This window comes from Amphiura filiformis, chromosome 6 (genome assembly GCF_039555335.1).
Source record: "Amphiura filiformis chromosome 6, Afil_fr2py, whole genome shotgun sequence".
Classification (NCBI taxonomy): Eukaryota; Metazoa; Echinodermata; class Ophiuroidea; order Amphilepidida; family Amphiuridae; genus Amphiura; species Amphiura filiformis.
Window position 1 is genome coordinate 6,186,722 of NC_092633.1, and position 26,210 is coordinate 6,212,931.

General features: G+C 35.9%; 1 protein-coding gene across 1 annotated transcript; it reads right to left on the bottom strand.

The window, feature by feature from the left end:
- Positions 1-6,487: 6,487 nt before the first annotated feature.
- Positions 6,488-25,828, bottom strand: LOC140154878 (metabotropic glutamate receptor 3-like). Its single transcript, XM_072177529.1, has 14 exons — positions 25,131-25,828; positions 24,062-24,185; positions 22,469-22,794; positions 21,560-21,756; positions 18,914-19,152; positions 18,480-18,634; positions 15,061-15,253; positions 13,945-14,402; positions 13,362-13,521; positions 12,338-12,699; positions 11,511-11,737; positions 8,146-8,341; positions 7,673-7,770; positions 6,488-7,170 (listed from the first exon to the last, which is right to left on the bottom strand). Exons 1-14 carry the CDS (start codon positions 25,647-25,649, stop codon positions 7,116-7,118), a joined length of 3,309 nt encoding a protein of 1,102 aa, XP_072033630.1. The 5' UTR covers positions 25,650-25,828; the 3' UTR covers positions 6,488-7,115.
- Positions 25,829-26,210: the final 382 nt, after the last annotated feature.

The following is a 26,210-nucleotide window of genomic DNA, read 5'->3' on the forward strand; positions in this document are numbered from 1 at the left end:
TCCATATCAGATTCAAGTTTCTTGATATCCATTAAGGAGGAGACCAGACATTCATCGGTACGCTCCATTTGGCCGCTATTCTTTTCCAACTGTTGAAGTAAGCCCTATATACCGAAACATTTAGGAAAAGTCTTGTGGTAAGAATATTTAATATGATTTAAAAATCGTGAATAAATCGTTTCGAGATATAAAAAGAGTAAAATTTGGAAAGGAAAATTAAAAGATGTCGATGAAGGGGGGGGGGGGAGGGCCAAAAACAAAAGAAGACGAAAAAGAAAAATAACCACGAAAGTTAAAGGAAAGAAAAAAGAGAGAGAGAGAGAGAGAGAGAGAGAGAAAAGATTTGCACTTTCTTACCGTTGATGGGGTGCTGTGTGTTAGTGGGGACATCGATACTACGCCCCTTTTGACCTCGCTTTGGTTATTTTGTAATACGTGATGTCGATACTCACCCCATCAACGGCAGGAAAGTGCCAATAACAGGAATACTTTATATAATATTAATAAACAAACAAAAACAGGAATGGTCTATATAGGCCTAATAAACAAATAATAAACAAACTGTTCTTCTTTGAGGCCATGGGCCTCATGGAAGAACAGATGATTAATATTGTGTTTTCAACTGATTGAGTGTCCAAGGTTAAGAAGGTTAAAGAAGAACAAACAAAAAACAATTCTTACATGTATAATCTTTTCCTTTATACGGATTTCTTCTTTAAGAGTTATAACTTCCTTTTTCAGCTGTTCTGCATCATTGGAATAGATTTGCAGTTCTTGTTGTTTATCCTTTTCTAACTTTGTCAATACATCTTCATATTCTTGTGCATTAGAAGTGATCTCATCTTCAAGTTCTGCGATCTTGTTGGTGAGAGACTCATTGAGACGTCGTTGACGAAGGGATTCGTTTTCGAAGTCGTTGAGGCGTTGAGTTAACTCGTGAAATTTTAAATCTTTCTCTGCTATTCTTGTAGACAAATCAGTGACTTGTTCCTAACGACGACACCAACAAGAGCAAAAACAACAAAAGTAGAGAGAAAAAAAGTCAACAAAAACAGAAGTGACAATAACAATATAATAATCTTTGCTAATCGGCTCATCCACCTCTTCCAACCCGAGTGTTGTTAGAAGCTGATCAATACTTTTATATCAAGATGAGGACTCTCTTGAATTACATCGAATTGACGTCACATGTTGACATATTCTGTGCGATTATAAAATCTAACCATATTTGAATCGAAACACTTCTTGTGGATTGTAGTCCTTCCAGAAGAACTCAACAGTTAGCACGACAAATCACGCCGTGATAATAATCCGTCGGCCTAGAGGAGAGCGTGGCCTAGCGGTTAAGGCATAGGACTGTGAACCCAAGGGTCAAGGGTTCGAATCCCAGGTCCGGCTCTTTGTGTCCTTGAGCAAGACACTTCACTCTACTTGCTTAGTGCTTCGGAGGGCACTTTAAGCTGTCGGTCCCGTGCCGTGTACATGCATATTTTCTCACATTAATGTAGTGTGCACGTTAAAGAACGTCACAGGCTATTCGAAAAGAGCAGGGGATCATCCCGGTCATGTTGACTGTACTTCAAAATACACTCATCTACTCTAGGTTCCAGAGTAAAAAATAAGTACAGCTTGTCTGTACGCAGTGCGACAATACTCATACATATGAGGGAGGCACTTATAAGGAAGAAGAAGAAGAAGAATAGTCCTTTTATAGTCCGTCGGCCTGTGTGGATATTGAGGACTATTCTGTAGGCCTATATTAGAAAAGAGGCTTCCTCAAATATAGCAAGAATATATTTGAATGTTACCTATAGGCCTAAACGAGGTCAAATGTATTTTGTAGGGTTGATTTTTGAAGGATGACGTCAGACCTCAGATAAGATTTCATATAGGCCTACACCTAAAACGGTAATAAATCTTTAAACATTTACATGAAAATGTATGTGCATCGCTCGTACGAGATAAGCTTGAAAATGCAGGTTATAACTGAAATAATATCAAATGTATAAACAAACAGACAGATGGCCAACAAATGAAAAAGCATATTTACTTCAAAATATTATACCATTATCTCAATTTCTACTGCAATGCCTGATGGCTTTTCAGTATGAGAATCTGTTGAGGACCATAAAACGACTTTGAAGTTCTATCTTATAGTCTAGAGCTGAAAGTTAAAAATCAACTTGGACACTGATACATTTTTTCACTTGTTGTTTTTTAAAATTAGTTTCCTTGGTTTTCATATATCGAATTTAATTCTTATAGAAGAAGGTTTAAAATACTTCTTTTTATTCTGATGCAGGGAATTTCTACATAAATATCGTTTGGGCATTTTAAAAAGAAGCAATGTTTTTTTTTTGTTAAAGTGAAGCAGGTTTTTTTTTTTTTTTGTTGTAATTTTACATAATTTTCAATATTTTAAATGATTCAATTTAAGCCATCCAATGGACCTAATTCGGTCTCCTTATATCTACTTACTACTACTAGACATCTGTACAGATTTTCTCATTTTTCAGTTTCTTATTTTTATTTCACCTACAATAGGAAATGATATCAAAACAAAATTTTCTCACAAGCTAATTGGAAATATGAAAAGGACTGTATTTGCAAAAACAGAGATATAATAGGTGGAGGCAGAACATTTTAAATGACCTCGTGTATAAAACTCTTTCCAGAAATTGTCTGACCTACCTTCAGCATGTTTAGTTCTCGTAACTCTTTGGATGAAGATGGAGATACGGCTTCGTAAAATTTGTCCTCTTCTGTAGCATCGCTGGAATACGGGTGGATAGGAATATTTTCACCCTTGTGTTGAGTGTTTTCGTCTTCTGCTTCTTCATTCTCCATAATTAGTGATAAAAATGATACAATATAATAAATTCCACCGATCACATCCGCATCGATCTTGATTTTGTTGATTATGGGGAAATGTAGGGCTTATTACTAGGCTTAGCTACTCGTTTGTGTGTTTTTGCAAAATGTGTGCCAGGATTTGTCAACACAGATGCGCGTCCCATAACCGCGCGTCTCGTTACCAGTTTACATCCGCGCATGATTGATAACTCGCGCGCAAGACACATCCTGCGCATCTTGGCGGGAAAAGCTAGGTCATCAAACTTTTTACAGTGTTAAATTTAAAACTATGACTACAAAGAAATGTTTTTTCGATACGATTTACAAGTTTGAAATTTGACGGTAGGCTACTCCGATTGTTATCATGCATTTGTGTATTATCACATGTCATACTTGATCTGGTAGCACTGCAGCTTTACCTCCCTCAGGTGGTAGGCCTACCTCTCAACATATAGACCTACCCCAGGGACCTATATGGCTCACCAATTATAAGATTAGGCCTACTATTCAATTCATGTAAATCTTTATTATAGATAGCTTTCGATTCATTGTCTTCAGTAAATAATGTGATGTGCACTGAGTAGGCCTAATTTAATTTAATCATTTAACTTACATTTCAAAATTATTTCATGATAGATGTGATGGGAACCCTCTTTCAAGTAATCATGCAAGAGTTTGTGTGTACGTGTATGACATGAGTGAACCCCCTTAGAATAACAAATTCAGTTATATCTAATAATAAATTATCTTGAAAATTCCCATAATGGTTGTTTGTTTGTTTACCCAGTTTGGTCCGTGAGGGACACATGCTTAATCCATGGGAAATCCATGGACCGTTCCAAGCTCATACTATAAAACAGCACAAGCCTGGATAGCCAGTGTAGGCTAATAAAATGCATGCTGGCCTAGATAGCTTTGATTAAACAAAGCAAGAAATGGAAGAAAATAGCAAGGAAAAGAAGAAAGAGAGAAGGCCACTCCCAAACACAATTGTACAATTTTACTCTTAGCCCTTACTTCGTGAGAAAGGAAACTGGAATTCCAATCTCAAGCCCCGATGCAAAGGCTTGAATGGTTCATTATTGTATTAGGCCTACATCAGGTTATGGAAAATTCATGTTGCTATAAATGGCTGTCACTGGGTGTCCATAGTTTTGTTTTTGATGGATATTGCTTTTCAAGACCACCAAACTCAAAAATAAGTTTACTGGACCTCTGTCAGCATTGGGCATTTTGAAATATGGCGGGTCAAAGTTCATACAGAGGTCAAAATTCAAACTGCTCAAATGCTGTTGAAACTCAGTGCTAGCAATGTCAATTTTACGATATCAACTGCATGTGCAAACTATATTTCAGTCTATTTTTTTAAAAAGAAATCGGAGCATTTTAAATATTCTCATTGCCCTTTGACATTTGACATGTTTTGTCTTATATTTCTGACACCATACAATGCCATTAAACTTCGTAGAGAGTAGAAACAATACTTCTCCGTAATCCTTGTGACAAGACGGATAGTTTTCATTTTTCATTTTACACCCATATGTATTATGGATTTGCCTCTTCCTGGAGTTAACCCACACTTTGGGAGGTACATACAGGAGGAGCTTATTTTATTCTAATTATCTCAAAGAACCAATATCAGGCCTCAATCATTCCTCTGTTCACAATGTCATGAAAACATTAAATACGCCGTTTGAGTAGTGATGTAACAGGAATAATAATATTGCCACAGCAATCAATGGCAATAGGTTTACACTATTTTTGAATACATTGCCCGCACAATTAAGCATGATGTGTGCAATGATAGAATGTCTACGATACCGCTCTTTTCAAAGACACTAACCTTACAGGTGCGAGTGATCAGCATGATGTGAAAATTCTATAGAATCACGGTCCAGTGCTTTATCCTACTTCACGAACCGGGCCTTGCTTGTTCTTGCTAGAATCGTATTTTAAATGTTTATTTTTCAGTTATTGTTCTTACTTACATATACATGTAGTTTGCAAATTGTGGACGAGAGAGGAAGGGAGAAAATGAGAAGATAAATAGGAAATGAGAGAAGAGCGGGAAGGGTAGACGAGTGGAGGGGAGACGAAAGGAAAGGAGAGGAGAGGAGGGGAAAGAGAACTCCTGCCTACTATGTACCACAGGAAGAATACTGATCATTTAATATTAACATGTATTAATAGCAATTAAATGGCGCCTGGCCACTTCAAACACCGGTGGTCGAGGCAAATTAAAGCAATATTGTAATGTAACATTTTCACACACACACAAAAATTAAAAAAACATTTTTCCACAAATTGTTACTTTTGCATTATAAATGCTCTTTTTAATTTCGAAATTGAAATTTTAAGCCGAGAAAAAGCTGTTATATTTCCAGTTTTAAAACAACATTATGTCAAAAACAGAACGTTCTGTTAACAGCAACAACAACAACAACAACAACAACAACAACAACAACAACAACAACAACAACCTGCAGTATTGTATATACTTGTAGCAACTAACAAGCCAAACTAGCAATATTGCTATGCTATAGTGATATACTAGTATTGAATTCATAGCTTCTTTTTAAGCAAATAATGATAAATTCATTAATTATCCAGTCATTTGGCTGGTCAATTTACATGATTTATTTTTAGTTTTACTAGAAGTTTGTTCGACAACACTACCACATATAAGGTGACGAGAATTCCTGTCGAGAAAGCAACTAAGTTGTGTACAGGTATAGGCTTTTTTTTTCGTTAAAGTGCGCACAAGAGGTGGATCTTAAAGCCACAATGATCGCTTACTTAGTATTTGAGCGTTTCAGTGCAAATAGGAAAAATTGTTAGGGGTACCGTACAACCTCCTCCTAAGGGTTAAAAAGATGCTTCACCAATGAAAAAAGACAAGTATTGAATTTGATTGGTAACGTAAAACCTATGGTCGGTTTGCGAGCTAGAAAGTGAGGAAAACTATCGATAGATTATTGAGGTCGACAAATAAGCTGTCGTTGCCTTTACATTTTACAAGATGCTGCAGAATATTCATTATTCACTCTTAAACTACGTCATGTTCGTAGAAACTCGCTTAGAAAATGACAGCGTCATCACCAACGCTCTGCAGGGTCTATTGTTCTATTGTTTCCGATTAGAGCGCTGACATATTGGAAAATGTTGCCAATCAATATTCATGAGAGTGTACATTCAACGTCCAGTTTGCGAAATTGGGTGAGTTGTGTTTGGTAGGTGTGAAATACATCTGACTGGGCGTTTTTATTACGTAACGAATAAAGGCATTGACATCATCGAATGGCTGCCCAGTGCTGTTATGTGTTTAGTTATTATATAGGCCTAATAATTATTATTAAATGTATTCATCATTCCTTTCTTTTCCCTTCTCTGTACTTATTCTTTCCTAGGCCTACACTTTATCACTCCCTCGCTCTCATTGTCCCCTCTCACCCTCCCTCTCTCATTCCCATCATTTTCCTTATATTTCTATTTATTTACTTGTCTTTATTATATCTTTTTATTTCTCCTTCCTCCAGCCCTCTCTCATTCTTCATATCCCTCTTCCTCCCTCCTCCCTCCCAAGACTTCTCACAGAGGTGAATCTGCCCCTCCCCAACCCCTGGGGTACGCCACTATTTCTATACCAATCTCCTTCTTAAAATAAAATTAAATGGAAATTTCTTAAAAACAACCTTTATAGGCCTATACTTATACTTACATGTATACGTATAGCGATTACCATTATAGTGTAATATAGATGGCAGCCTTCATACATTCTAATGTGTAATCGATCAGCGAGAGCATTCAATTTATTTAAATGAAACGCCTAACGTCAGGTGGGTGGTAAAGATGATTGCATCGACAGCTAAAGCCTCCTTATAGACTCCAGACCCACACAAGCACACATTTTGGATATGCGAGTACAATGGTACCACTTTACACATGACTGCCCTTACACATGACTGTAGTGTGGTCACTTATTGATACTCGCCTGTTGTGTAGAGCGTTAATATGATGCCGGATCAGTGACCAATTTAATGGCGGAACCCTTTATTCGAAACAATGGTACCACTTTTATGAATAGCCTGTCGCAACTTCTAATCGGCATCAAACGAACAAAAGATTATATAATCTATTGCGACTCTATTTCTATTTAAAAGCTCTTTGGTCATCACCATCACTAGGTATATTCGTCTCAACCATTATCCAGCCAGACAAATGCATCACTCAAAGCCAAAGGTGCAAGCATCATCATAGTTGTGTTACACTTCCTCATCTGAATACTCCATGCCTGGATTCTCGTACTCTCCGTTTGATCTATATTTGGACATAAATGAAAAAGCAATGAATTCATTATCCACCACTCTAAGGACTGGAAAAATACCCATTTCATTCGACTTTTATATTCTGACCCAAAATGTTTCCCAGTCTCACTGAATGACCCCCTTTTTTGGTAAGATTTTTCCCAGTCTCACGGAAAGACCACCCTTTTGGGGGCCTTCTCACTAAAAGACCCCCATTTTTTGGTGTCTAGGCTCTCAACGAAAGACTCCTAGTTTCGAACTACTGTCCGCACATCCCCGCCACTTCCAAAGTCGAGTCCCCCCCGGGTATTTGACACTCTTTGGATATGGGACTCTACGATTGTTCCAAATGCAACTATCTGAATTTAAATGAATAGGCCTATTATAGTGCCCTGGTCTAGTAATTCACGAATTGTCGGAATGCCCAAACTGGTCTGTATATTATTAGGAATAATTTGCAACGTTAAAAGCCAAATTATTTGCATGCATGTTGTTACAATAGCAAATATACTGACCTTTGCTGCTGATATTGAACCATAAGAAGCGACAATTTCTTTTGTAGATTATCTCTTTCCGTAGCTATCACCAGCAGCTGTTGCTGTAATTCTTCAAGCTGTAAATAAATAACAAGATAGCAAACAAACAAGATAGCAAACACATGCACTACTGAAAATGAGAATACAACACTCATCTCAAAGATTTGATAGGTTAACATGGTTAATGACTATGTGGCTAAAATAGTCTGCAATTGAAAATTTTCAGGCGCATTGCGCGCGCAAAAAGTACCAAGTTTTCATAACTAACTTGATATCATATTATTAATGGGGAATTCCTAACTCAGACGGGAAGTCATCGCAGCACTAACATCTGTGAACAATCATAATCAATCTAGGTGAAATTCAACTATTGCAGTTGAAAACTCTACCATGTCAACGGTCATAACATAATTTGCACAATGCATTCTCTCAGCTATTACCTTCTTTCTTACCATTTTATCTTGAGAGTGTTTCTCACCCAGAGCGTTTGATTCTTCCTCATCCTTTTCCATCTTATCGTCTGCCTTTTCAGTGCCCAGTTTGCTGAGTATTACCTCAGCAGGGAGGCCTTCCAGTTCCAATCTCTCTTTCAGAAGCTTCCTTTCTCGTTCACATTCTTCAGTTACTTTCTCCAATTCATATTCATACCTGTGTTAAAATGAACGCATATTGTGGAAGGTCATAAAGCTCCTTCCAAATGATAGTAGTTTGCATTTCTGTTGGCGAATGGATGTGCAAGATTCCACAATAAAGCACACATTAAAAAACAAAGCTTGCTGGTTCAGTAAGAGCACTATTATCTCTTCCACTAGCATCATTAAAACTGATTCTAACATCTCTTGTTATGGTTTCTTTAATGTCAAAGAACAATTTAATTTATTGGATATACATCGGTTATGCCCGATTCTGTCCGCTTTCTATATTATTTGGAACAATAGAAACCGGACGGAACCGGCGGTCAATCGCCAGTCAAGTTTTGATTTCATTATTAGGGCAATTCCATGTTAAAATGACATTTTTTCAAAAATATGAACTTTGCAATTGGCAATGATTGATGATATATTTTGATTATACACCCTTTAAAGTTAACAAAAAAGAAATTTTCAAATGAATATCAGCTGCAGTATTTGTTTTTCATTGATTTGAAAGATTTAATGTATTTTCCTACATTTTGTTAACAGCAGATAGTCAAAAGTAATTAATTTTTTTCTCATTAATATATGGAACAAAAACAATTCTTTTTTGTGATAGTGTTGTTTGATACATAATTTGTCAAAATAAAAAATAAAAAATTAGGAAGCCGTGTTGGTAATGGTCAGGATGGCATGGCAAGTTGTATAATGTTAAGCATGTAACGCGAGTCACAAAAAGAACAACTTTTTAATGCAGTAAAAAATCTAAAAGGTTATAAATGTTCCCTTTCATTTTCCTCCTGGTTTGGGTCATAACTCATAATTATTTCATAAAGTTTTTGGTTTGCTACAATTGTACCAACAGAGATAGACTATTCAAAATGGTAACGCGAGTCACAATGTAACGCGAGTCACGATATTGTAACGCGAGTCACACATATTATACAGCTCTCTATACAGTAGGGCTAGAAAATAATCCATAAATAATCACTAAAACTTCTCCCTCCCAATTTGACCCTCCCCAGGACTCATAATTATTGTACATCACTTAACAAATTGCAGGACTGGAAACCGTTTTTGTCCCCATCTGTGAATTCAAATTCACATTGTGACTTTCCATTATAAACACCCACTACCACCATTCCACCCCAGTTTCTCCACCTAACCCCATAACAGAAGGTCATATTTAAAGTTGAATTCCACAATATAAATTAAATAGAGCATGTTTAGAGCTTTCAAATTGGGCTGTTATCAAATAGTGAGTGTAACAGTCACGTAACGTAACGCGAGTCACGCACTAAGTTGGCCATTTTAAAAATACCAAACTCAAATGTACTTAATGTTTGCTTCTGTAGTAAAAGGTAATTACTTAGTGGTATCAACTTTTGTGTGCAGCTTCTTGTTTGAGGAGAAATATTGAAAAAGTGAAAGCTCAATTTGGAAGGGGTAATTTTAGTAACAAAAGTCACAACCACATTTTTGCCAATAAATGTTACATCGTTACATAGAGTTATTCACAAATTACAAGTTTACATGATATGCTACATGTAAAGAGAAGATGTATAAATCAAGTCTGGGGAATGTGTTCCACATTGATCAGCGGCAGCCTTTTATATTTTGCTACTTGGGGCTCTGCAATAAGCAGACCTCCCCTCTCAGCCTGCCATAAATTGCTTGATCCTCTTCTCGGCCTGCCAAAAAATCCTCACCCCTCTTTGCACATATGGAAATTTTTAGGAACCCATTTTGCAAACCTTAAATGGTCTGTATCAGTTTTGCATATACACCAGGCACAAATAGAAACTCGTCAGTTATAGTCACCCTTGCTGTTCAACTTCCTGATAATTTATACATTATTCTGAAATATACATTTTGTTAGTTGGATTTTGCTTTCTCGTTTGACATCCTGTTCATGAATATCGAGCAAGAATTGACCAAGATATGTGCCTCCAAGCCCCCAAACCCCAAAATCGAAAGTTGCAATTTTAACGATTCAATTGTGCCTGTTGTGTGCTTTATTGATCGGCCCGTGGTGCTTGTGTACAACACAACGATGCATCCCATTGAAAATCGTTGAAATTGCAACTTTTAATTTTGGGGTTTGAGAGTTTGGAGGCGTATGTCATGGTCAATTCTTGTTCAATTTTTACGAACAGGGTGTCAAGTGAGAAAGCAAAGTCCAATTAACAAAATGTATATTTCAGAATAATCCAAAATGATCAAGTTGTTGAACAGCAAGGATGACTATAACTGACAAGTTTCTTTTTGTGCCTGGTGTATATGAATGTTTCCATACAGTTTTTCAATGCATTTTATGTAATAAATGTATATGAAAATTGTATTCTTATTCAAATTGCCAGTTTTTTTAAATTTTCATCATTGGCCCCCATTAACACCACCCCACCCCACCACCACCTCACCCCACCCCACCCCATAGGAGAGGGTCCTTTTTAATGCTGAATTACAGTATTTTTATAGTGCTAAAGTAAAACTGACCACAATGGAAATGAAATTAAGCGTGTTTAAAGCTTTCAAAGTGGGACCATGTAATAAAAAAAAGTGAGCGTAACGCGAGTCACGTAACGCGAGTCACACACCAATTTAGCTAAAGTTGGCCATTTTAAAAATACAAATCTCAAATATACTTGGTGTTTGTTTCTGTAATACAGCTGAGATATAAGGTAATTACTTAGTGGTATAAACTTTTGTCTGCAGCTGTTTGTTTGAGGAGAAATATTGAACAAGTAAAAGCCTAATTTTGAAGGTGTAATTTTTCGTAACGCGAGTCACAATCACATTTTTGCTAATAAATGTTTCATCTAGTTATTTACAAAATTAAAGTTTATGTGATTTGATACATTGGGTCAGTAAGTACATGTGGAGAGAAGATGAATAAACCAACTCCTTGTTCAATTGTATTTATATGACATTGAATGTGCTGATTTTATCAAAAATGTAACGCGAGTAACGTGGAATTGCCCATTATTGAATTGTATAGGAAGTAGACTTGATATTTTATTCACTTTTTTATGCAGGTGTTTTTCCCGATGACATACTATCTCACGTCAAGTATTATTTACAAAAATATGGGACAAGATTCATCTGTGTCTCTAAACTATGTCAACAATATATTTTAAAAGAATGTATCTCAAAATATATATCGAATTCCATTGAATAACACTTACTTCTTTTCTGCCTCGCATAGTTGTTTATAGAGGTCATTAGCCATAGCAACTGCTTCATCCCTTTCCATCTCCATATCCTTAAGCTCCTCCTTAAGACGTTGAATCTCCTCCATGAATTGCTCCTCCTCTTCTTCATCACCAATAGTATTGCTGTCTTTGTCTGGATCACTAGTGTTAGGAGTTTGATGTGTAGAAGAGATTCTTCTTCCTGCGGGTGTTTTACTGAGCTGATGGATGGATGAAGCAGGCAAATAATGTCTACAAACAGTTTGATAGCACGAAACACCGTGGTGGAAGTAATACCTTAAACTATTACAGAGGAACTTACACAATTGTGAAATGTAGATTCAAAGAACATTTGTTTAGCTCATGATGCACAGTCTGTTAACCACTATTTTGATGACATTATCTGACTATCACAAGACACACCTCAAAAGCTTAATGGGGTTGGGTCAAAGATATAATACTGCGCAGAATGTCTGCTTATTTAAAGCATAATTATCTTTCGGGGTATATTCATAAGTCGGGTTCATAAGTGACATCCATAAGGGACAAAGGTTGTGTCATTGATTTCATGGATATACGTACATGATATATTACATTGCTAAAACCATGAAAACGGTTCAGAGAATGACACTTGTCAAAATATTATATTTAAAACGACGTGAAGATTACTTTAAAAAAATAGAAAACTACTATAAGTCTTCATCCTGGTCTGATGTTCATTCGCATTTGAACAAAATTAAACACATTAAAGTTGTCCATTGTTACCGGGCATTGTTATCGCTGAATTTATGGTCACTTTGATCTTTGCTATGTTTACTGACCTGATTAGAGGATGAAATTGAATCCATGGTGATGGTGCCACCAAGCGTTGACCTAGTCGCTGAACTTTTGACCCGCATCGTTGACTGGCGGATGTTACGTTCAGGTTTTAACAACACGATGTGTACTTTGGGTAAAAACATGCAGATGAGACCAGCAAAACCACTGACTACAAACGCAAAGCAACATATGATAGATTCTGCTTTGCCATCTGTGGCAAAGAAGGCAGCAAGGAACATGAACAGGATTAGTGCGCATGTAATCATTGTGAAGCATATCCCACGAGAATCGTTGAATTGACCAGGAAGTTTGCGTATTCGGAAGGCAAGATAACTACACAGGATGGCCAGCAGTAGATTATAACCTGATTTGAAAAACAACACAAAAATGATTTGTTTAAGGGTCTGTAACGTAAATTCAAATGTTGACATTTTGGAACAATCATAATGATCATGTAGGTGTTAATAAACTATGCTGATGATACAATGGAAAAAAGTGACACGCATCGAACATTTTAAGCATTAAAAAACAACACAATACAGCAGCACAGTCTAGATTAGCTGCTTGAATCAGTTAAGGGGGTGCTACACCCTTGTGATAAATTTGTGACTATTTTTGCATGTTTTCTCAAAAAATAATAACACACTGTAACAAAAGTTATGTATATTATTGGGGCAAGGAATCCAATTACTACACTGACATTTCAGTGACTCAAGACAAGCGGTTCAGTATATATGATAGAAAGTGAGGTACATCCAGGCGGTACCTTATTTCTTATCATAAATAACGAATCGCTTGTCTTGGGTCACTGAAATTCCAGTGTAGTAATTGGATTCCTTGCCCCTATAATATACATAACTTTTGTTACCACTGTGTTATTAGTTTTCGAGAAAAATGCAAAAATAGACACAAATTCATCGATGGGTGTACTACCTCCTTAATCACTTGTTAATTGATTAACAACAAAATAGCAGGCAATCGCCCAATGGATCTATGAATCTGATGGTTTAGGCAGTTTCAACTTACCAATTGCAACTACAGGTCCAATATATGAGAGATATTTGCATTGCAGCAGAGTATAGTCTTCGTAATAATACAAGCCAGCATGTCCTGGGGTAAGCTGCAACCATACAACTTGTAATACTACTTGGACAGATACTATGCCGAGGATGAAAAGTAATTGGTACTGTAGCAAATTGAACAAAATATTGAAAGATATTTGAATACAATGTGAAAGGCAATTAAGGTGAGAAAATGGAAAACGAAGACAATAAACATGATGAACGAGGGTTTGCAATTATTGATGGGAAGGAAATGAACAACACGTCACAGAAATGGGGAGGAATGGTCAAGATGTTATAGGTAACAGCTCAATTCTGTAATAGGGGAGGGATAATCCAGTGACATTAATACCTGATACATTTGCAAGTGTCTTATACAATATGGTACTGCCAAAATCCAGATTTGAGAAAGCCGGACATTATACGTACCCAAATTTGCTTCTAATAACATGGATTAAGTGGGAAAGTTATTCGAATGCAATAACAGTGTCAATAAATACATTACATGCTCTAAATAAGCATAATAATTGGATCAGTTAAAAGCGTACCTTCAAGTTCAGAAATATTGAAGGAGCGCCATCCGAGAGCTTTCTATTGAATATCCTTGAAATACGATTGGTCTTTGTCAAGAGTGATCCGACATATATGGAATATGTAACACCCATCATAATCACTCTAGCAATACATACTGTATCCATTGGTCGCGCTATGTATAGATATGTGCATGAGAAACAGCAAGCTATTCCAAAGAGCAGAACACAGCTAAGTTCAGTGCTGGTAGCCTTAATGGTTGGGGTTTGGCTGTACTTGCAGTAGATGACACAACAAAAGATGGTAGCAATCAATCCTAGTCCAGATGAGATGATCAATATAATGCCCATAGTTTCATTCCAATGGAGGAAGATAATGGGATTGTCAAGACATTGTGTCTGATTTGGGTTGGTTCTTTGACCATCTTTGCAGCTGCGACACAACAAGGAGTTCTTCTGAGTACTGATGCTATTTGCTACAAAGAGAATAGAAAAGCTTTGAAGTTAGCATTACATTGTGACAAGTTGCATAACGAATGGGCGTTTGTCACTCCCGTATATGGTATAGTCTAAACTAAGATCATATGAGTTTTCATTTAAGACCTGAAAAGTGTATCAACATGTAAATCTTGATGGAATCTCTATAATTGTAGATATCTACATGTAGATATCGATGAAAAGTTTGTATAGGGTATCATAGTTTGACATTTCTATATGTAATTCAATTCCCTTGCTTAAAATTCTAAGGGGATCTGTGATGGCAAATACTACAGTGGAAAGAGTAAAATATTAGCTTCTCTTTGTCATCGTTAGGTCTTGTATCATTTTTAGTCCTGTTTGATGTCACTTTTGGCACTCTTTGCAAAATCTACCCAAAGTCTGCATCCGCTTATCCTATTCCGCTAGTCCTAAGGGTCACTAGTCTTAAGGATCCTAAATCCTAAGGGTCAGTCGTCCAAAAGTACCCTAAACCTAACTCTAACCCTAACTTTGAACTAGCGACTCTGTTTTGGACTAGTGAACCTTTTTTAGACTAGCGAACCTTATTTTCGGACTAGCGAGCCTAAAGATTAATGGTTATAGTCCCCAATGAAACCCCCTCAAATTATTGGTCTGCTAATAATTATAACCCACCTTCACAGTTATGGCAATCCCAGCAACATGTAGGTTTTCCTGGTATGATGTAATTTCCTGCCGGACAATCTGGAGAGCAGCGGGACCGAGGAGCATCAGTACCATTCTTCCACACAACTCCACCCCACTCCTCAAAACCAAGCGTTGGATCCCATTGACCAACCTTTTCAAATGTCAGGATGCCATCTTTATTCTAGTGGAAAATCACAATCAATATAACATCACATTCAAGTTTTTGAGTTGGCGGGAAAACTATATTGCTTGTCGATAAATGACATCAAACGTCCAGAAACCCGATAATTGTGGACAAGAATGTCTTTATTTGTCCACAATTGTCTAGGTCAAGCAAATTAAAAAACTTGTCCACATGTGTCCCAAAAATCCATAATATTTTTAAACAGGCTATAAAACCATGATAACTAGCTGAGTTGTAATTATCTGGACTTTGGCTATTCCGAATAGAATATTGCTATACCTTTGATGTACATATTAAGGTTACGCAATAATTTGACCAAATCTGTCCTCAAATTTGATGCAGGTAGCCACATTCTAAATTTGTTTCTTCTGGAAATGAATATCGTAGCAACAAAATTCTGTTAGTAATCGTATCAGAGCCAAACGGAAACCTTTAATACTAGTGTTTGAATTTTTTGCTACATTCAAGCACCATACCTTTTTAAAAAAATTCACTTCATTTTAGAAAGCTTACTATCAACGGATTTATGTAGGTAGATATATTTTATAATTTGAGCCCATGAGGTGAAGAACATATTCACGTACTTCATAAATTAAAAATAAAGAAGAGAAGTATTGATGAAAATCATACATTCCATAACCTTTAAGTACACAGAAATATGATGTGTAAACCCTATATGTGTTGACCGTTGTATCATGCACCACATTAATGATAATCACATTGATTTCAAGTGCTGCATGTATTCTGTATCCATAGTGACTTTGACTTTTTCTGCTGGCTTGTCTAAATAGGAAAGGTCAGGAGACATGCAAAACGCTGTCGATAAGTGAATACACAGTACATGGGGGAATTTAAAAAAACACATTTTCAGACAAAGGACAAAAGATGAAAGCAGCAGGGGCGTAGCAAGCGAGGAGACAGGGTGGACGAAGTCCATGGGCCCCGAGGGTTCTGGGGCCCCGAGCACAAAGAGCAAACATTTAATAAGGGCTGATAATGGAGAGCAGGGTCGGATTTACCATTGGGCCAGATGGGCTCGGGTCCAGGGCCCCAAAAATTTTGGGCCAAAAAATTTGGGGGCCCCAAATTGCACTATGTATCATTCTTTTAACCCCAATAACAGCATGTTTTTGGCCAAAATAGGGCAAAATTGTAAATTGTACTACTCTTGTCCATGCGCCCCAGATGATCTTGCCTGGAAAGCAGTAAGCTAATCGAGTCAAGTTCCCTTTGACCGATGAATAGTTATCATGGTTATTGTCCCGCTTACATGATTTTTGTAAGTACTGGCACAAATCAAGCCTACTTCTTAACATTGAATTCGTCAACTCCCGTTTTGAACTCAATGTTTATCAACAAAGGCAAGGAACTGGTATATCGATATGCTTGAGTGAACCCCATGCAATTACTACACTGTTCAATAGCCTTATTGTGATGAAGTGGGAGTTTTAAAAACGCGAGCCCTGAACAAAATATGATGCGCGCGCATACTGCCAGGCAAAAAACAATGGAAATTGTGATGATGCGTGCGCATACTGCCAGGCATTGACGTCAGAAGTCACATCATCTACACAGAAGTATACATGAGTAATCTATGAGTACTTGAGTATACAGAAGATAAAGTATTAAATATATAGAATATCTGTTCTAAGCATTAAATGAAAAAATAATAGTTCAAAATGTCCATTATTTATTTAGTACCAGTAACAATGCAATTTATGTAATAACTGCATCTGATTATATTAACTCAGTGGTTCTTTGGTCGATAATATTAGAAATGGCTCATTTTGTGGACAAGTGTTTTCCTTTGTTTTCTTCTCTTCTCTAACCAAGAAACGTATAATACTGCTTCCAACCCCACTCTTTTAATATGATCAGATACAAGATTCCGTCGCTAATTTCAGCTCCACTTTGACCTTTTATGTTAGCAAGTTCATGCGAAATGCACTTTATTTTCAACAAAAGCTGACAAGGCTATACATTTCTCATTATCATTGATTAATTCTACAAATATATGGGTAAGTTGTCCAAGGACCATGAAGTTATTTTGATATCTGGAATTATTATTTAACACTCAACTAATGTATGCTTTTCAGACCAGGATCCCCTAGCAAAACTGTCCTATGTTGACAATACCCTACATCATTGACAGTTTTCTTTGGTACGCCCGTTTCCTTTTTAAGGAATTTTTATTCTCCTTCGTCACTATTGCATAAATTTGTATAATCTTAACCACTACCATAAGGGTTCAAGAAATCCTAGTGCATGCAACCGCCACTGTTAGCATATATTATTGAAGTGAACTTATGAATAAATAACAACCGCAGTATTCATTAAGTAACCTATAATTTATTGATACCTTTTATCATTGGAGTGCAATATTAACGTAAACACATCGTAAAGGGCAAAATATTTCATGACTGAACAATAATTGCTCAAAATATGATTTACTTTAAATTTCATTGTTGTTGTAAATTTAATTTCAAGTATTTTCATTTATTGTGGCAACTAAAAATTAAACACATTATTCATTTGATATTTGGTATAAAGGGATTCAAATTTAGAAGACGTATGTTTTGTATGTTTGTCCACCTCATTCAATTATCATGGCATATGGATTATCAAACCCTATGAAATAAAGAAGTGCATAATCAGTCTGCATAATCTCAGCTACAACATCATACTCATCGTGAGCTATCGTGTATAGCTGGTTACGGCAGTTCTTCCAGACAGTAGGCTTCTACTATATTTATAAATGCGTATTTATAAATACGCGCGTGACCACCTCCGCGCCGCCATAACAGCTTGTAGACAGTAAGTCTCGAAGTGACCTTTTACATAGCGGGTGGTCTTCCTGTACATGAATGCAAAGTCTGTAAACAACACAAGAGTATGTGCAGCACTTTTGCTATTCAATTAATACTTAAATTTGATAATATTTATCTAAAGAGTTCCTATCCTTTTAAATGGCATGAGGATTTGGTCACGCTTGCTGGTCTTGGTATGTCATGACCATGGTGCGTATTTATAAATACGTATTTATAAATATAGTCGAAGGTAGATGCCAGATATTTCACAAAATGAGCCAGAACAGCTCTATACCCAATGACACCCCTCCATCTCGCCTTAAGATCCTTCACATTCTAATCCTATTTTATCATTTTATTTTCATCACATACCTGTAAATTGGCAATTTCATACTGAGCTAACGGTTATCACATACCTGTAAATTGACAATTTCATACTGAGCTAGCGGGTCTCCGTTGTCATCAAACTGGAAATGAGGATTGGTTAGACCTTCAAACGAAACATTCTTGATATAATCCAAATAGTACTCTAAATTCAATTTCCCCGTAGCATTATTGTAGCAAACAGTATCTGGAATGAATAATGACACGCTGGTTACAATACTAATAACCACATTGTCAAAGGGAATACTACTTAAGGGGGTACAGATATCGTATAATTGTATTCCATTTAAAGAGGTAACCACCCTTCCTCCCACCTTATCTGCATAGACGGTCAATATGAACGATTCCAAATGCAATCTGAGGTCACGGGTCCAAGCCTGGGGTCCAAGCATAGGCTAAACTGTGAAACTGATTGCTCTTTCAAACTCTATATCACACAAGATTGGAGTTATTTATCAGCACATACCGTGACAATTACGCAGCATATCATCTAATGCATGAGCAAATGCGTAAACTGCATCAATCATAAAGGATGATCTGGAACCTTCGCTACGAATATCAAGTAAGAATTCGAACGTCTCATTGCCATGGCACTGCTTTCGATCTGTCAATGAAGTATTGAATGTGCAATTGTAGGTTTCCCCAAGGGTAAGCTTATACCATGGGTTGCGAGTATTAGTGTAGGGGTCCAACTCACTCAAATACCTGTTTAATTAATAAAAATGAAAAGTAACATTCAGGAATCAAACTTAATAAAATTACACAGTTTCAACATGCTTTTTAACAACTCTTTTTAAGGATTATCCTTGAACAGGTAGAAGAAACAACAACGTTGGTAAACGAACAAGGATAAGTCAGCAGATTATCAATCATTGGACAGCAATTGATGAAACTTTGCTGTATGCAAAAGCAAATAGCGCATCATTAATTCATTTTAATGATTATAATTTCTATTTTTAATTACAATTTTTTAAAAATTACAATTTCTATTTTTAAACTTATTGCATAGATGCTTTTGCTTAAAGGTGGGCAACCTGATTAACAGCCTCATGGCTTACTTTACCCCATCAAAATGCAGATTTTGGTATCAGGTGAAAGCATATATTGTTCTCATTAGCATATTGAAATTAGGCGTTCCAAATGAGTATCTTTCCGAAGAAATCATCAAAAAACTGTAAATTAGTCTCGACTGTATTATACCACTATTGAGACTAGACAGTTTTTTGATGATATCTTCGGAAATACACCTAGTTGGAACTTCAAATTTCAATATGGTATACTGAGAAAAATATGGTCTTTCATTTGAAATCAATATATTACATGATCATGATGATTATCATTAATAAAACACTGTAGACTACCAAAATCACACGCTGTATAAATGTCAGTAATTCCATAAGAAATTAGTCACATTTACACAAAACATTTACATGTTCTTTTTACATGAATGTTTGAAAGGGGTGAAATTTTATGTTATACGTAAGTTTTAAACAATTCGATTTTCCAAATATATCAGGTCACCTTCCTTTAATGTAGTCATTACATTTAAAGTCATTACAGTTATTAACAAAGTGATAAATGTGATTTACCAGCACTCAATCATAATGTCTGATCAGATAGACACCTTTAAAGCTTAATTTGATGGAAAGCCTAGCATTTTAAATCATGTAAGCAATCAATTTTACAATTTCTGACACATGCAATTAAATTAAAAAGCTATCTTAGATTTTAACTCGTCGTGGTGTTATCAACAGCAATGCAAACTCAAACATAATTGTGAGTTGGGTTCAAAGTCTGATACTACGAGGAAGTATTTAATAAATTTCACTTGGTTGCTATTTGTGTTGGGTTTCATCAAAAACATTGTTATGTAGTTATAAAGTAATTACCAGGAAGTGGATGACCGAATAAAACTAGTGTGCTGTGTGATGATAAATTTATTTTACTACATCTTATAATAATGGAATTGAGCAATATGTTCAGGGTCGTGCTTTTAAATGTTACCAAATCTTGCTGTTGTGCCCGAAACAAAAGAAAAAACGAAAAAATAGGTGAGATTTTCCCGCTCTTTCTATATTTACCTTATTTTAAAACGCATTTTAATACTTTATTTTCTAATTATTTATTAAATATTTTATATTTTAATTTTAATTTTTTTTAAAAATTTAATACTACCATTCATCCTATAGTCTTTAAGAGAAGGAAAATGTGTGCACTTAAATATATTTTTTGAATAAACTAGTATATAATATAGGTTCTTCAATTTCTTTATTATTTTAATCAACTATATTAATATGCCTCTAATTGTATTTTGGCTTTCATTGCATCATGGTTTTTATCGTCTGAGTTCACTTTATAAGACTAAAGTGGATGTACATAAGAAACAAATCCACACTCAGGAAAAGCACACATTCTATTTTAAGGTAGTACTACACGCCCTGATAAATTTTGTGACTAATTTTGCATTTTTCTCAAAAAAATAACTACAAACTCGTAACAAAAGTTATGTCTATTATAGGGGCAAGGAATCCACTTACTTCACTGACATTTCAGTGATTCAAGACAAGAGTGGTTCATTATTATGTGTTAAAAATGAGGTACATTCTCTTTTGTTATTACAAATATCGTACCGCTTCTTGTCTTGCGTCACTGAAATTCCAATGTAGTATCTGGATTCCTTGCCCCTATAATATACATAACTTTTGTTACCAGTGTGTTATTATTTTTTGAGAAAAATGCAAAAACAGTCACAAATTTATCAAGGGGTATAGTTCCACCTTAAGATATAACGAAAACACATTAATTGTACTTGGTATTATTCTGTGGGTAGCATTTATTATTGCATGTCCGTTCAATGTGATATGAAATTAATTAAATCTTTATTCAATTTTGTCCGATGCTGAATATTACAGTGGATCCAATTCTACAAGAACCAACAATAGTAACAACTCTGGTATCATGGGTATGATGGCCCTATAGGCATAATAACTTATTATTATTGCCTCTTCATATTGTTTTTTTTAATTCAGATTTTGCATTTTGATTCGAAAGCTGTATATAAACATAAATTATAAATGTGATTTTAATTAATGTAGAGTAAATGTAAGCTTACTTCTTAAAATTGTGATCAATAGTTGCCTTAGGAACAACTCCCAGCATTCCTAGTACAACAGGTGCTACGTCTTTTACAGTCTGTCGAGAGTCCCCCCACGAGTCACTTCCAATCCAGGTTCGATCTTCCACGTGTTGTCGCTGACATTCCTGCAGAATTCTGGTAATGTCATGTTTCAGGCAAAACGTGTATACTACCTATTTTGGAAGGTATAAAACAATGATTTCGAGTTATTCAAAAAGTGTCAGGGCATGTGGTTAGACCAAACAAGAGTTATCCAATTAAAAGTACCATATGCAGAACTCACCAGAGTTTTTCAATTAAGAGTACCAGAACATTTGGTTAGACCAGAAAAGAGTGATCTAACTCAAAGTACCTTGCATTAGATATTGTTAGACCAAACAAAGGTTATCCAATTAAAAACACCATGGCATGTGGTTAAACCAGGCCAGAGTTATCGAATTAAAAATACCAGGGCATGTTAATTTATGTATATGAAGAAAAGTAAGGGTCATGGGATACTTCTCTGTGGAACACTAATTTCAATATTTTTAAAATTAGATACAGAAGATTCAATATACATGCAACCTGTTTTATGTGACTAAGGTATGACTGAAACCATTTTAGTTCTTTACCATTTATACCACAATCATGAAGTTTATTAATTAAGAGGTTTACCGTATCAAATGCCTTTTTCAAATCTAAAAGGATAATACCTGTAGCAAAACCTTCATCAATAATCTTACAAATGCAATCTTGAAAATCAAGCAAAATTGTAGAAGTGGAATGGTTTGCAAGAAAACCAGATTGACAATCAGTTAAAATATTATTTGATGTTAGAAAATTATCTACTAGTAACTGATTATTATCATTGTATTATTATACACATCATTGTATAGTAAAACTGACCTGCACTTTTGTATTTTTTTTCAATGCATCCACAAATGTCCTGACTTTGTTTTCACTTGTCTCTCTATTCAGCCCAAATGTAAATGCCACACATACATTCCTTGCCTCCAAATTAGCCTTCAATGCTTCCATACCAGGAACCCCATACGCATCGTCTGTATGGACGATAGCCACATAGTTCCAGTTCATGAGTTCTGATAGGGCGCTCATCACTTCAGCTTGGTTGATATCAGATGCGATGGTTCGTAGGAAGTAAGGGTACTGCTGTTTGTCACTCAGAATGGGACTGGAAGCGGAATAGCTGACTTGGGGTACTTTGAATAAACCTGCAAAAATTAATTATTATAAGGTGACGAAACAAAGACCCTGTTCGACGGGCGGATGGACCTGCCAAGTACATGAAGTAGAGTTACTAGAAGCTTAATGACCCTAAACAATCACCGCAAGCTTGAACATTTTTGCAAACATATTTTGAGAAAAACATTCTATCAAAATCAATCAACTTCGGCAAAAAGGGTCGTTTTTAAGTATTCATATTAGCTAAAAAATATCCAAAACGCAAGATCGGGGTCGGTCAGACATTATAATAAAACAGGGGTTTTTCGTCGCTTAATTGAGCTTTTTTTTTTATCTTAGAAAATAAAAATAACACAATTATAACAGTAATTGGCAGTTTACAGCAAAGTGGCATTTAAAATATATCATTCATCATGTTCCATCATAGGTGTGTTTGTCTATTTTTGTTTAAACTTGTTAGATGAAAGAGGAGACAAGTGAAAGAAAAAGGAGAGAAGAAAGAGCTTCAAATTACAACTTAAGGTTGAACTCGAGCGTTAAAAAATAACATGCAATGTAAGGGGACACTCTGTTTATTGAAAATGCCTATTCTAATGCAATCAGCACGATCAGAGCACTAAAGTAATCACACCAGATACTCTACCTGGTGTATATTTTTACATACTGTATTTTCCTCCAAATTTATAAATGATGTTCTTAAAATATCTTAACTTCATCATATTCGTTACACCATAAATCCTATCAGTTAAAGAACTAGTGTATCTACACCTAAAGCACCTGAAGCAGTGATAAATTACTTTAAAATTTATAGAGAGAACATAAAACGACATGGCAGCTACCATGACCACGATTACATTGATGTAATTAAAGCAATCATGGTATATGGAAACGTGTGACAACCGCTCTTATTTGGACAGGTAATTTGTCAGACATGGCTAACTGACAGGCAATGGAAAAGGCTGATATTAAGGTTTATCTATTATTCGTTCGCTTCTTTATTTATTTCACAGCTGAAATAATGAAACAATGTCATTTTGCACCTTGCATTGCCATTTTGTTAATTATAGAAATCGTAAAATTCGGAGAAATATTTATCAAATTTTTCATTTCTTCACCAAAAAAATTACAAAATAACATTTTTAAATATTATATTTGATTGCTATATGTTCAGTTAGTTTCAAGCGTTAACAAGGTAATGATAAAGCAGTATAAACCCCAAGGTAAAGAAACATTTGATAGAACATTTATAATTATTGTCAAGGGTTGTTGGTTAATATATGCATTTTGAATACTCACCTAATAGATTAGCCACTGCGGCAGACGTTGTACTTGATCCTGTACCTATTACCCCAATAGTTTGGGGTTCATCTGAAACACACTCAGAATCCTCGTGTTCCACATCAACAAAATGTAATGCTTCCTGGAATAAATAATGATAAAGGTAGGTAACAATTTTCTACGGTCTAAGCACATTTTAACTGCTTAAAAGCAGTTAGACTGATAGCGCAACAAAATCCGAATATCTGTTTATTTTTAGGATAAATCTTTATTCTGACTCTTATGGAAATTGCAACTGAACACTTAAAAAACAAGTGCCTCATATAACATGTATAATGGGGTAGGGTCTGGGGGTACGGTACGTTAAAAACTAGCTTTGCTCCGAGGAAGCTCGTGGATTCCAACTGAAACACACCTACATAATGAGGACCCTAGACCCGTGTCCTTGAAACATAAGTCCTCGATCTGAAAACGTCAAAAAGTGGGTTCTCATACCCTACTACTACCCCTCATAGCTAACGTCCTCTCTGCGTAACCTTGTGAGGACTTGCTTCGGTATTACCATTTTTAAGGACTTGGTATAACAACACATTCATAGATGACTTTTGGACTATTTCGCCATTTTCAGGTCCTCGGAATCGTGAGTAATTCAAAGGTGTGTGGGAGGTGTGTGTGGTGTACGTAGGTGTGTGTTACTGATGTGATCTTTGTAACAAATAATTCGTATCGTTGAATGAAACTAGTAGGCAATTACTTTAATTCACTTTGAAAACTTCCTATGTTTAATGTGCCAATCCCAATTGCAGTTCCTAATCCTATGGTTCCACAAGTATACTTGCTCACCCATGGCAAATAAAATTAACATTCTTTTATTTGAAACGTTTAAGTATTGGTGATATCAATGTTCATTCTGTGAAATGTATAAATTATCAAATCCACCTGAGGTCGGAGTGGACATGCTGGACCTCAGGTTAGGCAACCTGATGAGCTAATGGCCAAAAATTATTCCTTTCCATCTGAACTCATTATGCATTAACATTAAGGTAACCAATGTCCACTTACAAGACAAGACTACTAATAGACATACCTCTAGTGCCTTATTTGGATCGGAGCAATCATCCCTTATTTCAAATCCAAGTTGTGTTTCACCCAATGTCTTCGAGTTATTATTCATCACATCAATGGCATACAGAACACTTTCAACCCACATCCCAGAACGCTGTAACACCTTAGCACATAACTGGGAATTGGAATCTGGTATATGAACAGCGAACAAACCACCCAGAATATAATCACCAGGTGCATAGGCGAATTGCTTGGCATTAAGATATGCCGTGTCATCTAAATGTTGAACATTTTCGCTAATGAGGCTCCGTTTTCGGCGTTTAATGGCTTCACGATGCATCGATGGTCTTATCTGTAATATATGCTTGTGCAATTGGTCCACATGCTTGGTTTTGTAGATTTTGTTTTCTTTTTGTTGTTGGTGATTATAGATGCTGATGTTTAATCCATGTTCGTTGTGATGAAATTGTCTTAATGACAAAACAACCGGCAGCCACCATATAAAAAACAACTGTAGGAAACGCTCTTTAGTGAAAAACATGTCGAACACAATATCCTACATACATACACACACAAAAAGACTCGCTGTGAGCAATTATTGTGCTTCAGGTGTGCGATGTAATCATGATAATAAAGAGTAAGATTTCAACGGGAGATTCTCATTTCATTTTTAATGCAATGCTCCCACCGTACCCAGTGATTCAGCATGTAATGTCTGTGTTGATCAGCAGCAAATTGTGCGAGCACAAATTGTATCGAGATAGCACGGTGACTGATGTTATATCAGCTCTCGGGTATCGATATTCAGTACACGCAACAACGGCAAACAAATAGTGTCCCTAATGTCACGAAAGTCAAATTGCATGAATTTGTCTGGCCGTTTTAATGAGCTATGATCAACTCATATGTTGGCCTATATATTGCACTCATACTTTAATGATATCTAGGTGATTCTGGGAACTGCGTCACCCGTTTGCCATCTGTTTCTTAATGCATGAATTGCATCGCAGTATAATTATTTTAACGTACACGTATTTTGCTGAGCATTATCGTTTCGTGTTTTAGTATTAAATTTAACTTATTTGAACTATACTCTTCTCGT

Excerpts from the sequence above, each read along its gene's own strand:
- LOC140154878 (XM_072177529.1), bottom strand. The coding sequence starts at position 25,649 with ATGTTTTTCACTAAAGAGCGTTTCCTACAGTTGTTTTTTATATGGTGG. Across the intron at positions 13,522-13,944 it reads CAATATTTCTGAACTTGAAG|TACCAATTACTTTTCATCCT; the intron begins GTACGCTTTTAA and ends AATTTGCTACAG. Across the intron at positions 11,738-12,337 it reads CAATTTCATCCTCTAATCAG|CTCAGTAAAACACCCGCAGG; the intron begins GTCAGTAAACAT and ends TCCATCCATCAG.